Genomic DNA, 15,816 nt, shown 5'->3' with positions numbered 1-15,816 from the left:
GTCTCTCTGTGAGCGGGTGAGCAGGGAAAGTTCATCCATTTTATTCACCAGGGAGCGGACGTTGGAGAGAACCAAGCTTGGAAGAGCCGGGTGGTGGATGCGGCGCCGTAGCCGGACAAGTGTGCCGCCTCTCGCACCTCGCTTCCGAGGCTTCCAGAATTGCTTTTGCCGCTCCCTGTGTTGCTGAAAGTCCAATGGGAGATCAGGCCGAAAAGTGGGCATGTTGTCACGGATATGAAGTAGAGCAAATCTGTCATACTGGACAATGCCAGAACTGGGATCCAGGAACAAACAAAATAACGCAAGACAAACAAACAAAGAGTAATGCCGAGTCGCCATAGAACGGCGCCATGACGTTCAGAGTCACCAGTTAACCTAACCTGCATGTCTTTGGACTGTGGGGGAAACCGGAGCACCCGGAGGAAACCCACGCGGACAACATGCAAACTCTGCACAGACAGGCCCTCACTGCCCACGGGGCTCGAACCTGGACCTTCTTGCTGTGAGGCGACAGCGCTAACCACTACACCACCGTGCTGCCCACTGATTTAATCATTCTGAATATTTTAGGTGAATTATTTCCTTTTTTTTTTTTGGAAAAAATATAAAATGTGTAAAATGTTTTTTTTTTTGGGGGGGGAACATGTTTCATTTGAAATTTTTTTTCCATTTGTAGGGGAAAATTTTTTAACTCGCTTTATGTCTGTGAAGATTCTCAATCATCCAGGTCATAGTAAACTGTGGGTGGTAGAAATGGGCAACTGGACTTGCTTGAAGATTCTTGAAAACGTTTCACCTCTTGTCCAAAAGGCTTCCTCAGTTCTGTCTGATACTCCCTATTAGTCAGACAGAACTGAGGAAGCCTTTTGGACAAGAGGTGAAACGTTTTCAAGAATCTTCAAGCAAGTCCAGTTGCCCATTTCTACCACCCACAGTTAACTCGCTTTACTGATCTGATATTTTTGAAAAAAAAAAGTTATTTTAAGTAAAAAATTTTTTTAAAAATGACAAGTGTCTCCTCTAGCTGACTGATCTTATCTTTTAATTTAAAAAAAGAAAGAAAAACAAAAAAGTGTTTCTTCTGAAGAGCATCTCCTCAGTCTGAATAACTGATATGATCTTCCTCCTTTTTTTAAAAAAAATGAAAAACTTAGTTTTAATTTATGTGAGGAAAAAAAGCATGTGTTTTAAGAGTTCTGTCTGATTTTTCTTTTTTTTACTTCTTTTAGTTACTTTTTAAAGACGTTTTATTGTGGCACGAGCGAATATTCAGTTAGCGGTTGATTCTGAGTGTATTTTCAGTGTAATTTTGTGAGTGTCGTTTTCTTTTTTAGCAATTTAAAGCAGATACGCAGAACCATGGCATCACTTTCGTTTATAAATGCCTTGAGACCTCAAGAATGGTACAGGAATAGTTTTAAGCGTTAACAATAAATCTAATATAGTAATTTTTACGATTAAAGTGATTTATATAGGTAGCGGTCTGAGTGAATGACCTTGACATCCGTAATGTCACAGCGGGAAGTCTATCGGTCTCATCGCCATTTCCGCTATACTAACACACAGAGCTGACTGCAACTCCGATCCTCCATTTTGAGCTAATTTATCGCCATGCCATGTAGATGTGTTGCTGGCCGGTGCAGCAACACGACAGAAGGTGGATTTATGTTGCATTCATGGCCCAAGAATGTTCAAACTGCAAAGATTTAGACGCGTTTTGCGAGTTGTTCACGGGCACATTGGGCGGCTACGAAGTGGTCTCTCCTCTGCTCTGTACATTTTACTGAAGACTCATACGAGACCTCTGATCTGTTGAGGAGCGTTGGCTATAAGCCCGTATTGAAAGAGGGTGCAGTACAAACAATTTAAGAAAACTACAAGAAAAGGAAAGTATTTATTTTATTTTATTAAAGGAAAGTGAGTTTAGTTGCACCAGTTCTCCCGGAGTGACTCGAGGGTTGTTGGTAAAACCTGGGACGGAATGGGACGGGACATATAGCTCGGGCAGTGACCTCCCCGCGGTTGTTGCTAAAACCGGCGACATTCCGTTCCATCCCAGGTTTTAGTAATTGCCTGAACCGAGCAGTAATGGCGGAGTAGTCAGTAATGGAGAGAATGGAGAATGAGTGGAGCAGCCGTCTTATTTCTAAACTGAATATTTTTGCCATCTCGCCCTTACGTGGAAGAAGTGAATGAATGGAGAACTGAATGAACAACTGAAAGTCAGATTGTTTCAAAACAATCGGCCACAAGGTTGGCCTTCAAGAAACGAGAACACAGACGGGTAAGCTCCGACTCTCATTTGGATACAAAACAACAAAAACAACAACACCACCACTTCTTGTTTACCCGCATTTAGATTAATCCATGTAACTTGTATTGTGTGTTTAAGTTAGCGGTATGAGATTATTTAATTTGCTTCAGAATGTGATTGTCTCAGTTCATCTGATTATTTAATGAGCCTTTTACGTTTTATCAGTGAAAATGCATGCATGTACATGTCTGTTGCATAAGTTATAGCACCCGTCCTGTTTTAATGAGAGTCAACCCACAATCAGTGAAGTCAAATCAGTCTCAGTTGAGCAAGCCGGTAATGGTGTTTCTTATTTTCACCATAAATTTTTATTTATATGACTTTGGTCTATAGCTGTAAAAGGCCTCGGCCTTAAAACCGGTTCCTGCTGTGACATCACGCGCTCAGGGCTAGCTGGCTCAGCTTGAATGATAACTTTGCGGTCGATTTTAAGGCCCCCGTCACACTTATTCGGAATTAGCAGGAATCAAGCAGAACCAGCCGGAATGAGAATTTTTTCTAAATTTGTGCCACATTTGGGCGGGAATTTCAAACTGACCAACATTCTTACAGCTTTGTAAGAATGCCGTTCGAATACTTAGAATGTGCTTCGAACCCGTCTCGAATGATTCTCGCACATTCCGGGTGTATTAGCTTTCGAATGCAGTTCAAATGTAGTTGGAACACAGTAGGAATACCTAGAATGCTGTTAGAATGCAGTAAGAATATTAAGAATGCACTTAGAATGCCATACGAGTGCGGTTCGATTGCTGCCCGAATACCACCCGAAGTCTGGTTGGAAGGTGCCTCGAATGCTGTATGAATTCACCTCAAATGCAGTCAGAACGCTCCCAGAATAGCCGCCGAATATGTTTCAAACGTCTAAGAATTCAAAGAGAATGCAGCTCGAATACTTAGGGTGTTTTCACACCTGGTCCCCTTTAAAGGAACCAGACTCAGTCCTCTTTAAGTGGACCAAAAAGTGGACCAACAGACAAAGAACTCAGTTCTTTTTGTGTTCACACTGTGAATTTATTACAAAGAGGACTGGGTTCTCTTTCTGGTCCAGTAAAGCTTTGATGGGGCCTCAGTCCTCTTTCTGTTCACACCAGGTCCTCTAGAGCCCTCAGACCCCCAGTGCATGGAATTCTGGGTAATTTTCTCTTGAATCAAAATGTCTGCTGCCATGCTTGCCCTGCTGTATTCTTTGATCAAAATAGTGAGGATTAAGGAAAATAAATGTATTATATATATATATATATATATATATATATATATATATATATATATATATATATATAAATAATATAGTTATATTATTGTGGCCGACTCATCAGTCAGTAAGTTCAGAGAACTGTAAAGCGGCTGTGGTAAGTTCCAAAAGGAAGTTGAGTTTCCCTGCTACAGTCACGTGACCAACTACGGCAAACGAAGAAGGTTAAACTACAGTGAAAAAGGCGAAGTGAACCCGGTGCGCTTTTTGTTCACAATGCGCAGATTAGGCGAACCGTACCGTTGATTTTTAGCGAACTGTACTGAGACCACCTCCTGAGGTGGTCTCAGTTCGATTCGCTTTAAAGGGGTCTGGGTACGGTTGGAGTGTTCACATATGTGCAAAAAATGCTGAGTCATCGATCTGAGTTCGGTTAGATGGCTGAAAGGGACCAAGTGTGAAAACACCCTTAGAATGTACTTCGAGTGTACCAAGAATGCCACCGGAATGGTCCCCGATAGGGTATAAAACGCTGCCGGATCTAGCATTTTCATCAGTCTCAGCCCAGACACCACGGAGTATGGACCCCCTGGACCATGTTGCTTTGCTCCAGATTGCTGTCCTCCAGCAAAACCTGCTTGAAAGAGATGTGGAGAAGGCTAGGAGAAGAAACATTAGGAGGAGAAAACCCAGAAGGTATCAGACCCGACCATGGCCACGGCCAGTAGTGGAGTTCTTGACCTTGGCTCCCTTCTTCCTTGGTGGCATGACGTGAGAAACTTGGGAAACCTTTAAAAATTTTTAAAACAATGGACAAAAGGTTGATGTTGAGCAGGCAACTCCTCAATGCAGACTGAAGTTCCAGCGGCAGCTAGCTGCGTTTTTATGCGATTCAGTGGTGTTCTGAATCACGTCCGGACTCATTTGAGGGCCAATCGGGACGTTCTGACTGCATTCGAGATGTATTAAAGCGGCAATCAAAATATTCAGACGGCATTCAAAGTGCATTCCAGCTGAACTATTTTAATATCGAAATAGATTCCGGCAGCAATTGAGATGCACTCGAGGTGCATTCCGACTCATTCGAGGGACATTCGGGACATTCTGGCAGGATTTGAAGTGGCTTGCCATTTTGATTTTTCCCTTGAACGCGATCAGAATGTTTGGAATGTTGTTAGAATGCCGTAAGAATATTTAGAATGCAGTCAGAATGCAGTTAGAATACACTTTGAATGCCGTTCAATATTTCTGCTCTTCGAATGCACCTTGAATGTTTTGAGCATGAGCAAAACATTAAGGCCGGCCACAAGAATGGGCCCGAATGTTTGGAATGCACTCAGAATGCAGTCAGAATTTTTAGAATGCACTTTGAATATCCCGGAATACGAAGAATTTTCATTCCGGCTCAAGTGTGACTACCCTATTACTCTCAAATATATACAGTGGTGCTTGAAAGTTTGTGAACCCTTTAGAATTTTCTATATTTCTGCATAAATATGACCTAAAACATCATCAGATTTTCACACAAGTCCTAAAAGTAGATAAAGAGAACCCAGTTAAACAAATGAGACAAGAATATTATACTTGGTCATTTATTTATTGAGGAAAATGATCCAATATTACATATCTGTGAGTGGCAAAAGTATGTGAACCTCTAGGATTAGCAGTTAATTTGAAGGTGAAATTAGAGTCAGGTGTTTTCAATCAGTGGGATGACAATCAGGTGTGAGTGGGCACCCTGTTTTATTTAAAGAACAGGGATCTATCAAAGTCTGATCTTCACAACACATGTTTATGGAAGTGTGTCATGGCACGAAGAAAGGAGATTTCTGAGGACCTCAGAAAAAGCGTTGTTGATGCTCATCAGGCTGGAAAAGGTTACAAAACCATCTCTAAAGAGTTTGGACTCCACCAATCCACAGTCAGACAGACTGGGTACGAATGGAGGAAATTCAAAACCATTGTTACCCTCCCCAGGAGTGGTCGACCAACAAAGATCACTCCAAGAGCAAGGCATATAATAGTCAGTGATGTCACAAAGGACCCCAGGGTAACTTCTAAGCAACTGAAGGCTTCTCTCACATTGGCTAATGTTAATGTTCATGAGTCCACCATTAGGAGAACACTGAACAACAATGGTGTGCATGGCAGGGTTGCAAGAAGAAAACCACTGCTCTCCAAAAAGAACATTGCTGCTCATCTGCAGTTTACTAAAGATCACGTGGACAAGCCAGAAGGCTATTGGAAAAAAGTTTTGTGGACAGATGAGACCAAAATAGAACTTTTTGGTTTAAATGAGAAGCATTATGTTTGGAGAAAAGAAAACACTGCATTCCAGCATAAGAACCTTATCCCATCTGTGAAACATGGTGGTGGTAGTATCATGGTTTGGGCCTGTTTTGCTGCATCTGGGCCAGGACGGCTTGCCATCATTGATGGAACAATGAATTCTGAATTATACCAGCGAATTCTAAAGGAAAATGTCAGGACATCTGTCCATGAACTGAATCTCAAGAGAATGTGGGTCATGCAGCAAGACAACGACCCTAAGCACACAAGTTGTTCTACCAAAGAATAGTTAAAGAAGAATAAAGTTAATGTTTTGGAATGGCCAAGTCAACGTCCTGACCTTAATCCAATCGAAATGCTGTGGAAGGACCTGAAGCGAGCAGTTCATGTGAAGAAACCCACCAACATCCCAGAGTTGAAGCTGTTCTGTACAGAGGAACGGGCTAAAATTCCTCCAAGCCGGTGTGCAGGACTGATCAACAGTTACCGCAAATGTTTAGTTGCAGTTATTGCTGCACAAGGGGGTCACACCAGATACTGAAAGCAAAGGTTCACATACTTTTGCCACTCACAGATATGTAATACTGGATCATTTTCCTCAAGAAATAAATGACCAAGTATAATATTTTTGTCTCATTTGTTTAACTGGGTTCTCTTTATCTACTTTTAGGACTTGTGTGAAAATCTGATGATGTTTTAGGTCCTATTTATGCAGAAATATAGAAAATTCTAAAAGGTTCACAAACTTTCAAGCACCACTGTATATGTTATTTCCCTGCTGGGATGTCCGTATGGTGAAATACCGTGACCGAGGTCTTGAAAGTACTGAGCAAGGCCCTCTGGGCCGAGGTCAGTATTCAAGGCCGAGGTCACGGTATTTCACCATACGGACCAACCTTAAGCTGGTAAATAATATATTTATTTTTTTCTTTACCAAATTCTAACAGAAAACGAGAGCGCCCGAAAGGGAAAACCGAGCCGAGCCGCCATTTTGAATCCTCATTCACGGCTGTAATGCAAATTGCTTCCTCCTCGGTATACAAGTGCACTTCCATGGCAGGAAAAAAACTACATTTTGCCGCCTATGTAGTCCCATATTTATACAAATAGGAGTCATTTAGGATTCAGCCATGTTTTTGCTCGGTGTTAGCAGCAGTTACAGGTTTTTAGCTTTCTCCGGAAATGTTTTCTTTTATTTCTTCTTCCTCAGGGTAGTAAAACTTGCTTTTGCTGTGAACACTGTCGTTATCGCTATCCATGCTGTAAAATTAATGCCATTCTCCTGAGAAATGCTGGCAAACATTTATAAGATTTTTGATAATCTTATAAATAAATCTTATTAAAAAAAAGATAAATGTTGACAAAAAATGCTACCATGTTTGTTGTTGTTGTGAACGAGCGAGTTGCCAGAGGTCCGTAACCGGGGTCCGTAACTGGGGTCTGTGCTGTAGGATACGGACCCGCTTGCCAGACAATCAAAGCGCAGGATTTGGACCACGAAAAAAATAATTACATTTATTTTTTAAATTCCCATTTATGCAGCATACAAGAGTCAAGGATGGAGGTTCTATTCACTCAGAAATGTATTTAAAAATAAAAAGGTTCTACGTATCTGCTTTAACAACCCTTGTGAGTAAGATGTGTCTTTTCCTGACACTTTGTTCCGATGCGTTTTCCCACTGCACTCCCCCCCTCCCCTCCCCTCCTCTCCTGCACTCCTCCTCCCCCCTCCTCCTCCTCCTGCACTCCCCCCTCCTCCTCCTGCACTCCTCCCTCCTCCTGCACTCCTCCTCCTGCACTCCTCCTCCAGTGACTCTTCCAGCTGCGCTCGTGTGAAGGATTTGTGTGCGCTTTCAGTGAGTGGGAGGAGCGTAGGCGATGTTGTCCCGCCCCCTTTACCACAGTCTCCTCCTGCTTGTCTGTGATTGGCCGGCGGCTGGTCGCTTTGAAGCGCTGTTCAGAGCTCGGTGAGAGAGCAGCGCGAGCGCGGCACGCACACAGGCAGTACTGAGGACAGCGCGCGCGCGGACGGGCACGGGACCGGACCGGACCGGAAGTACACCGGGATTTTCTTCGATATCATTTTTCTCTTCAGATTAAAGGATCCTTTTTTTGGTGCTGATTGATTTGTAGAAGTGTACAGGTGTGTGGGTTTTTATTTTGGAGTTGATACTACTCGCGCGCGGGAGTGTATCGTTTCCATAGAGACGTGTTTTGCTGTTTATTCGGATTTTTTTTTTTTAAATACTTTTCCCCACCGAGTTTGGATATTTCCGCCGGTGTTTGGACGCCATGCGGATACTCGCGCGCTGCAAATGAGAAGCGGACGACGACGCGCTCGCGCCACATGAGCGACGTGCCCTCGCCGTCTGGAGTCGCGCGCACACCGAGGAGTTCCCCCGCCCCGGAGAGCAGCTGCCCCGACCGCCATCTCACCGGCGCTCGCGCTCCACAGCTCGCGCCCGCACCGCTGCCCCTCACTGACCCGGCGCGTCACGCCAAGCGGCTTCCGGTCCGGGTTCTCCAAATGCTGAGCGCGCGCGCGGCTCACATGCTCCACGCGGACTACCTGCAGCCGCTCAGCTCCGCCCCGCTGCCCATCGAGGTACCGCAGGGGGAGTCACCCACACCTGCTGCTGCTGCTGCTGCCATCCGTGCTTTTATTATTAACACTAAAATATTATGCTCATATTCATTCTGTTCTGGAGGAAAGCACTGGGGATTTCAGAATTTAAAAATAATTTACTGATGAAATATTTTGCATAATAATAATAATAATAATAATAATCTCTTACCAGAGAAACACACCTGATTTCTGGAATTCATATTTTATTTATTTATTTATTTATTTTAAAAAAAATTTTTTTGGGGGGGGGATTAAAATTTTACCCATTCAAAAATACACAAAAAGTGAGGGGAGTGGGAACAACAAACAACTTAGCTTTCTTTTCCTGTAAGAGGTTTTGTATTTTTCTATCTAGTGGAGTGTCTGTCTGACACAAGTACAATAAAACAAAAACATTCCTTTAAGAATTTAAAAAAGATTTAAAAAGTGCATCTCAACAAACAAAACAAACTGCAGCACGGAATAAAACCAGATCTTCGAGCGTCTTTCCAGTATTTTTCCTCCCACGGTTTTTATCCAGTGCTTTTAACAAACACAAACACAGAAGCGTTATTTACAGCAATCACACACCAGCTTTGTTTTCCACATCTGTCAGTTAGTGCTAATATTTACCAGTGTTAATATTTATCTGCACGTTAATTTGTTCTAATAAACACAGCCATAAAGCAAAATGTCATGTTCTATTTACAGAAGACTAACATTGGGATATGAACCCGCTGAAGTGATAGGCGGTTGTTTTTCTTGTGAGCAGGTGATGTGTCAGGGTTCGGGCGTTGGGTAAAACCACGAGAGTAAATAGTTCACAATTCCAACACTGTGATTATTGTTGAAAAACAGACCAGGTTATAAAAAGTCAGCCGTAAAATGCAGCAGCTCTCAAACTAGAAACCAGAAGACTGTGCCGTCTGTGTTCAAATGCTCGACCTGTTCATGTTTAAAGAAGGTTTATATATAATATAATATAGCCGTGAAAATTAGCGCAGCCTGGACATACAGTAAGCTCCAGAGCAGCGCCATAGCCCACATGTCATCAGGCATTTTGAGCTGCTTGTCAAATAGTTTTTAATGAGGTTTGTATAAATGAATTAACGGTATCTCCTTAATGAAGGCTGCATGAATGAAACACTAGCTCCCTCTTTCCCCATAATAAAATTAAGCAGAATTCTTAACAGAATCCTGGATGTGCCTTGAGCTCCAGAAGATCATTTCCAAGACCTGCTTATAAAATCAGTGTGTGTTTGTTGTGTGTATTTTTTTTTTTTAAATTAATTAAACCTGACCGTATGTTTCGATTTCTTCCTTTCAGCTGGATGCTAAGAAGAGTCCACTGGCCCTTCTGGCTCAGACCTGCTCCCAGATCGGCAAGCCGGATCCTCCTTCGTCCTCCAAGCTCAGCTCGCTCTCCACGGGCAACTTGGGAGACAAAGATGGCCGGTCGAACAGTTCGGGTCTCAAATCAGCAGAGCAGCAGCAACAGCAAGGTCTGGAAGACAAGTCCAGCTTCAAGCCTTATTCCAAAAACAGCTCGGAATGCCGGAAGGACGGAATCATGCCGAGCGGGTCAGCCGACAAATCCGGGTTCAGGACTTCTGGTGGGAGTTCGGCTAACACGACGTGTCCATCATTCCCTCCTCACATCCCGTCTCCGAGGACCTGCTCACCGTCCCAGCATGCTCCAGGCCAGGGACATGTACACCGCCAGACACAATCTCCGTCCACGCAGAAACCCCTGAGTGTAGACTCCAAATCTGGAAGTTCTGACTCCAGCACGGAGAGCAGCGGTGGCAGCGATCGTGTCGGGAAAAAAGACTTGGATAACAGCAGACTTGACAATGCCCAGATGGCCAACTCTAGCCAGGCACGTGCGAGTGTCAACTCCAGCAGTGGCAGTGCCTCTAGTAGCCCTCGACCGGAAAGCAAGAACGATTCCCAACCACCGCAGACATCCTTAGCTAATTCCAGCCATGTTGCTCCAATTTCACCATTCAAACCAGGACACTCTGTGTTCCCCTTACCTGCTTCCACCCTAGGATACCACGGCTCCATTGTTGGTGCCTACGCTGGTTATCCGTCCCAGTTCGTCTCTGGGTTGGACCCTGCCAAGTCTGGTTTAGTGGGTGCTGCTGGGATGGCAAAACACCCAAGCTCTAGTCCTCTAACGGGAACGTCGCCTCCAACCTTTATGCAAGGCCTGTGCCGAGACCCGTACTGCCTCACTTACCCCAATGTGCCCCACTTGGGGGGAAGCAACTGCAACACTTGCATCCATGACCCCTCATCAACTCTCAAGTCAGGATTCCCATTGATGTATCCTTCACCACACCTCCATGCACTCCATCCAGGCTCTCTGTCCACATCTGGTGCTTCCGGCTCACTCTCCCACCCACTCTACACCTACGGCTTCATGCTTCCTAGTGACTCCCTTCCTCACGCCTGCAACTGGGTTTCCGTCAGCGGGCCATGCGACAAACGCTTCAGCACTTCTGAGGAACTTTTGGCGCACTTGCGCACTCATACCTCCCTTCCTGGCGTGGATGGAAAGCTCCTGTCTGCCTATCCTTCCTCCGCATCTTCTTCAGCTGCTTCTTGCCACCTACACTTGCCCCCTCCTAGCAGCCCTGGGGCTCTCCCAAGCTCCTTCTCTCTTCGAGGTTCACCTGGACTCGGCCTGGCTCGCTATCATCCCTACAGCAAACCACATTTGCCTGGAGCGCCTTCCTTACCTATGCACTCTTTTCCTGCTACGGCACCGTACTACTCACCCTACGCTCTCTATGGCCAGAGACTGGGCTCGGCATCAGCACTCGGTTACCCCTGATGGACGCACAGTTGGGCAGAGAATGAGGAAAAGGTCAAGACGAGGACAAGGACCATCCATAAGAGAGGCTCCAAGCCAAAAGGGGAGCTTTAACTGGATGGAGTTACCTCTGTAAATGGTGGAGGTGGGAAGCACAGGCACGCTCAGGCATGAATGCTGTCAACTCTGAAGAAAGAACCATGAACTTGTGCTTGATTCCTGAGAATAATAGACCTGATACCTTTAATGTTATTTGATGATCAAAGTTTTATTTCAGTTTATTAATAAAAAAAAGTATATTTATTTTTCTCTTGAGCGCTTGGCTTTGTACTTGGGGAAACATTTACCATCGGAATGCATTCCTTGTCACTTTGGTACAGGAACAATATTTTCAGAGATCAATATCACTCTTTCCACAGTACACTTTTATAACAGACTCATTTATCTTTTGGTTGTTATTTCTTTCTGTTCTTTTACTTTTGTGTGTTCCAGCAAGCGTGACTTGCTCGACAGCCGGTTTGTTCTTGGAAATTTGCCATTTTTTTTTGTTTCTTTTTTTGTACTTGTACAGCTCAAAAGAATAAACTGCAAACAGATAGATGTGATATATTTTCTATGGTGACTGGTTCTGCAAGCTGGAGGGGGTTTAGCGGAGGGTTGGAGGGAGCAGGGGAAATGAAAACAATGAAGAGTCCTATGTAGAGATGGTGGCGCTATACACTTAACAGAATGTCTTATTTTGTGAAATAAATGATAACTTGATTACATTTGTTTTTAATTCCTCTCTCTTTTCATCAGCTAGGGTAGATGTGTAGGACTGGTGTATAACGTTATGTTATAGCGTAGATCAGAAGGCTAATGGCAAGCCTGCTAAGCTTTTACGCATTTTTGCATAGAATCTCTACATTTTAACGCTGATGGTACGAGATGTCGCTCAAAAATACACCAAAAGTGCAGTCTTCTTTTTTTTCCCTCCAGTTAAAAGGACAAATGAGCCAACTAGCATAGGAATCTGGGATAATTTGACAGTTGTTTAGATGTTATGAAATCTCTGATTTTACCACACCCCTTGGAAGCACTGCCTCTTTCTCCACTGATCTTGAAAAATGCATCCATTAGCATGAAATAATATCTCTTAATGTATACTTCGCCATCCTTCGACAAATGTATCGTTTACATCAGTTAGCTACAAGTCAAACATTTAAATTCAAAAGTCCTTCCGGGACCTGGTCTTCCCAGGCAGTCTCCCATCCCAGTACTAACCAGGTCCTTAAGGTGCATCGGGCAGCGCCAATCTCCGTTTCTGTAGCCCTTGACCTCTCATCTATACAGCTAGGGTTACAGTGGGAGGCCGGTCCTCTGGTAACCGTGAGAGTTACCAGTCAAACATGGCACTCTATTAAATTAACTAAACCAGACCAGACAAGCAGCAGCTTTTCCCCCCTCAGGTGCCTGGTGGTTACCATAAAACCCCTTAGATACTGTAGATGACTGGTGAAAGGACTGCTTTCTCCTCATTGGTGATGTCTGGCCTGTAATGTCCATTTGTTATCGTTTGACCCCTTATGGACATGTATAGCTCTTAAACTCGCTGTAGGACCAAAGCTTTCTATGTTAACATGAAATATTTGTGGATCTACACTGCTGTTGTTGTGTAAAGTGCTTCCTCAGCATCGAACAACCCGGTGACTCTTAACCACAGCTCTGCAGGAGGCCGGTAATAACCCTGTTGAGGGTCTGAACTTGCTCCCCTGCAAGCTCTGATGGATCGCTCCAGTCACACAAAGGCCAAAAGACAACAACAGGAATCTGTTAGTGGAGAAACATTTATCACGCGTCCCTGACACGACCCTCAGGAGGACGGCCCTTATTGTTGGAGCGCCGTATGAGGTCTGCAGGGTCGGCCGGTGAAGGTCGCGCGGATCTCGGACACTGAGCTAGTTCTGAGCGCTAGCTTCAAGCAATAGTGGAATATTTCAATATTGATAAGTATTTGCCGTGGGAGTAATTTCGCTTGAAGATGTGGGTTCTCGTATACACACTTGCACACACACTTGCACACACACTTGGAGTTCATTAGCACTTCAGACAGAAGAGGACACTGCACAGGTGTCACTTGACAGGACCATTAAGTGAATTGATCACATCAGAGAGCCTCGGTTAGTCCAGCTCGTCCTGCAAGGTCAGCGCTGCCCACTGAAGCTTCTGACCGAAGGTTCGGAGGTTTTAAAGATGGTCTCCATGATGATCATGATGATGATCTTCTCTCTCTAAATAGGATGCTGAGAGAAAGAGAGAAAGAGTAAGATTATCAGTATTAAACTAGCACTTAAGTGGACGTTCATACTGTTCTGATAAAAAAAAACAGCTCTTCAATATCATTATCGATATCATAATCAGTTATGGCACAATGCATTTACACTTTCCTGAGCTAGCGCTGTTATCGTGATACAATTTCTAAACAGATGATACACATCCTGAAGGTATTCAAGTATCGTGATGTGATGTTGTATCACCCTCCCGTACCTCAGGGGTTCTTTGGATAGTTCCTCGATGGTTTCTCTAAGGAGTTCTACCCAGATCCCTCCGTTATGTGATTTAAGAGTTCTCAAAGAAGGACAAATGAAAACAGTGCGAGATAAAAAAATATAAATATACACATATAAAATCAAAGTTTATAAGCTCATTGCCATCAACAGTGTAACCACAGCAAAAACAATTCCTCTGAATTCTCTTTGTAACTAAGACAGGAAGTCGACTGAGCGCTGCCCATGCCAAAGATCTCACATCAGCTTGGTCTCTGCTGCCCCTAGTGGAGGTGGAGGGTAACTACAGCAATTTTAACTTTACATTTGCAATCGTGCAGCATAATTAGTGGAACGGACAAGCCATATTTGGAACAAATATAATATTATAATAGTCTTTTGCACAATTATATTTATTTTGTTCAGGTTTGTTGCCAGCAAAATAGCACTCGGATTTCTAAAAAGGACGTCACAACCCGATTACGGTGATTTAACAAAATAAAATGAAAAGAAATTGAAATGGTAGAAAAAAGATTTTCATAAAAAATTTAAACAGTGGAACACATATTGTTCTTTTAAAATATTGCTAAAAATGTATTTACTGCACTTACATTTTGATCAGATTGGAAAAAAAGATTTTCACATCAAATCAAGAAAACCAAAACATCACACTGTGAATCTGTGACTGTGAGTCAAAAAGCAGAGAAAAACTATCAGATCTTTCTTTTTTTTTAATTATTTTTATTTAAAGATAAACAAGACTGGGGTCAAATGTAGTTCAAATAAAATTAGATTTGAATATCAGAGATGGATGTGTGAGTACAAAAACCTGGAAAAATTGTTTGTTTGTTTGTTTGTTTATTTGCTTAAAATATTTAAACGATTCGCAAAAAAAAATTAAAACTGAATTTTATCTGTAAACAATAGCAATCTGGTTATTGTGATTATTAAAATATGCAAAAAAATATAATCATTGTGAGTTATTGTTATTTTAAAAAAGTAGAAATAAACTAATTAAACAAAAGGAAAGAATGATGCAATCAATCAATTACAAATATTTTAATAGCCATCTAAATGTATCAGTAGGTGAATGATTCTGGAATAATTGGTAAAATAATTGGTAAATATTTGACCAATTTTCATTTTGGCGTCACGGTGGTGTAGTGGTTGGCGCTGTCGCCTCACAGCAAGAAGGTCCTGGGTTCGAGCCCCGGGGCCGGTGAGGGCCTTTCTGTGCGGAGTTTGCATGTTCTCCCCGTGTCCGCGTGGGTTTCCTCCGGGTGCTCCGGTTTCCCCCACAGTCCAAAGACATGCAGGTTAGGTTAACTGGTGACTCTAAATTGAGCGTAGGTGTGAATGTGAGTGTGAATGGTTGTCTGTGTCTATGTGTCAGCCCTGTGATGACCTGGCGACTTGTCCAGGGTGTACCCCGCCTTTTGCCCGTAGTCAGCTGGGATAGGATCCAGCTCGCCTGCGACCCTGTAGGACAGGATAAAGCGGCTAGAGATAATGAGATGAGATTTTCATCTTCAGTTTAACCAGGTATTGATGTGTCAGTGTGAGTTATAAAGTCTGAGGAAAAATTATAAAAAAAAAAAAACTAAACAGAAACAGGAAGAAAAAACATTTAAACAATTCAGTACAATAAAAACAGATTTTACACACAATATGCTGAGTATCACAATACAATTTATTATGATATCGATATTGTATCGTTATATCATCCTGCCCTGTGGTGGAGAGGCCAGAGTTTCATTCTGAAGTTTATGACTTTGGATCCTTAATGACTGAGAAGAGGAGAGGAGAGAGTGGAGAGGAGAGGAGAGGAGAGGAGAGGAAAGAGTGGAGAGGAGAGAGTGGAGAGGAGAGGAGAGGAGAGGAGAGGAGAGGAGACAGCAGAGAGGAGAGGAGAGGAAAGAGTGGAGAGGAGAGAGAGGAGAGGAGAGGAGAGGAGAGGAGAGGAGAGGAGAGGAGACAGCGGAGAGGAGAGAGAGTGGAGAGGAGAGGAGAAATGGAAGGGAAGGCACTCTATCTTGACCGATTCATCTCATTCTCGCTCGTTCATCACATCCC

At 43.3% G+C, this 15,816-nt stretch overlaps 1 protein-coding gene across 1 annotated transcript; it reads left to right on the top strand.

Annotated features, from left to right (window-relative positions):
* Window positions 1-7,764: 7,764 nt before the first annotated feature.
* Window positions 7,765-11,985, top strand: znf703 (zinc finger protein 703). The gene is made up of 2 exons (XM_060907523.1): window positions 7,765-8,400; window positions 9,728-11,985. Exons 1-2 carry the CDS (start codon window positions 8,143-8,145, stop codon window positions 11,237-11,239), a joined length of 1,770 nt encoding a protein of 589 aa, XP_060763506.1. The 5' UTR covers window positions 7,765-8,142; the 3' UTR covers window positions 11,240-11,985.
* Window positions 11,986-15,816: the final 3,831 nt, after the last annotated feature.

The sequence above is a fragment of the Neoarius graeffei genome, chromosome 24 (genome assembly GCF_027579695.1).
Source record: "Neoarius graeffei isolate fNeoGra1 chromosome 24, fNeoGra1.pri, whole genome shotgun sequence".
Taxonomy (NCBI): Eukaryota; Metazoa; Chordata; class Actinopteri; order Siluriformes; family Ariidae; genus Neoarius; species Neoarius graeffei.
This window is presented reverse-complemented; position numbering and strand designations above follow the sequence as displayed.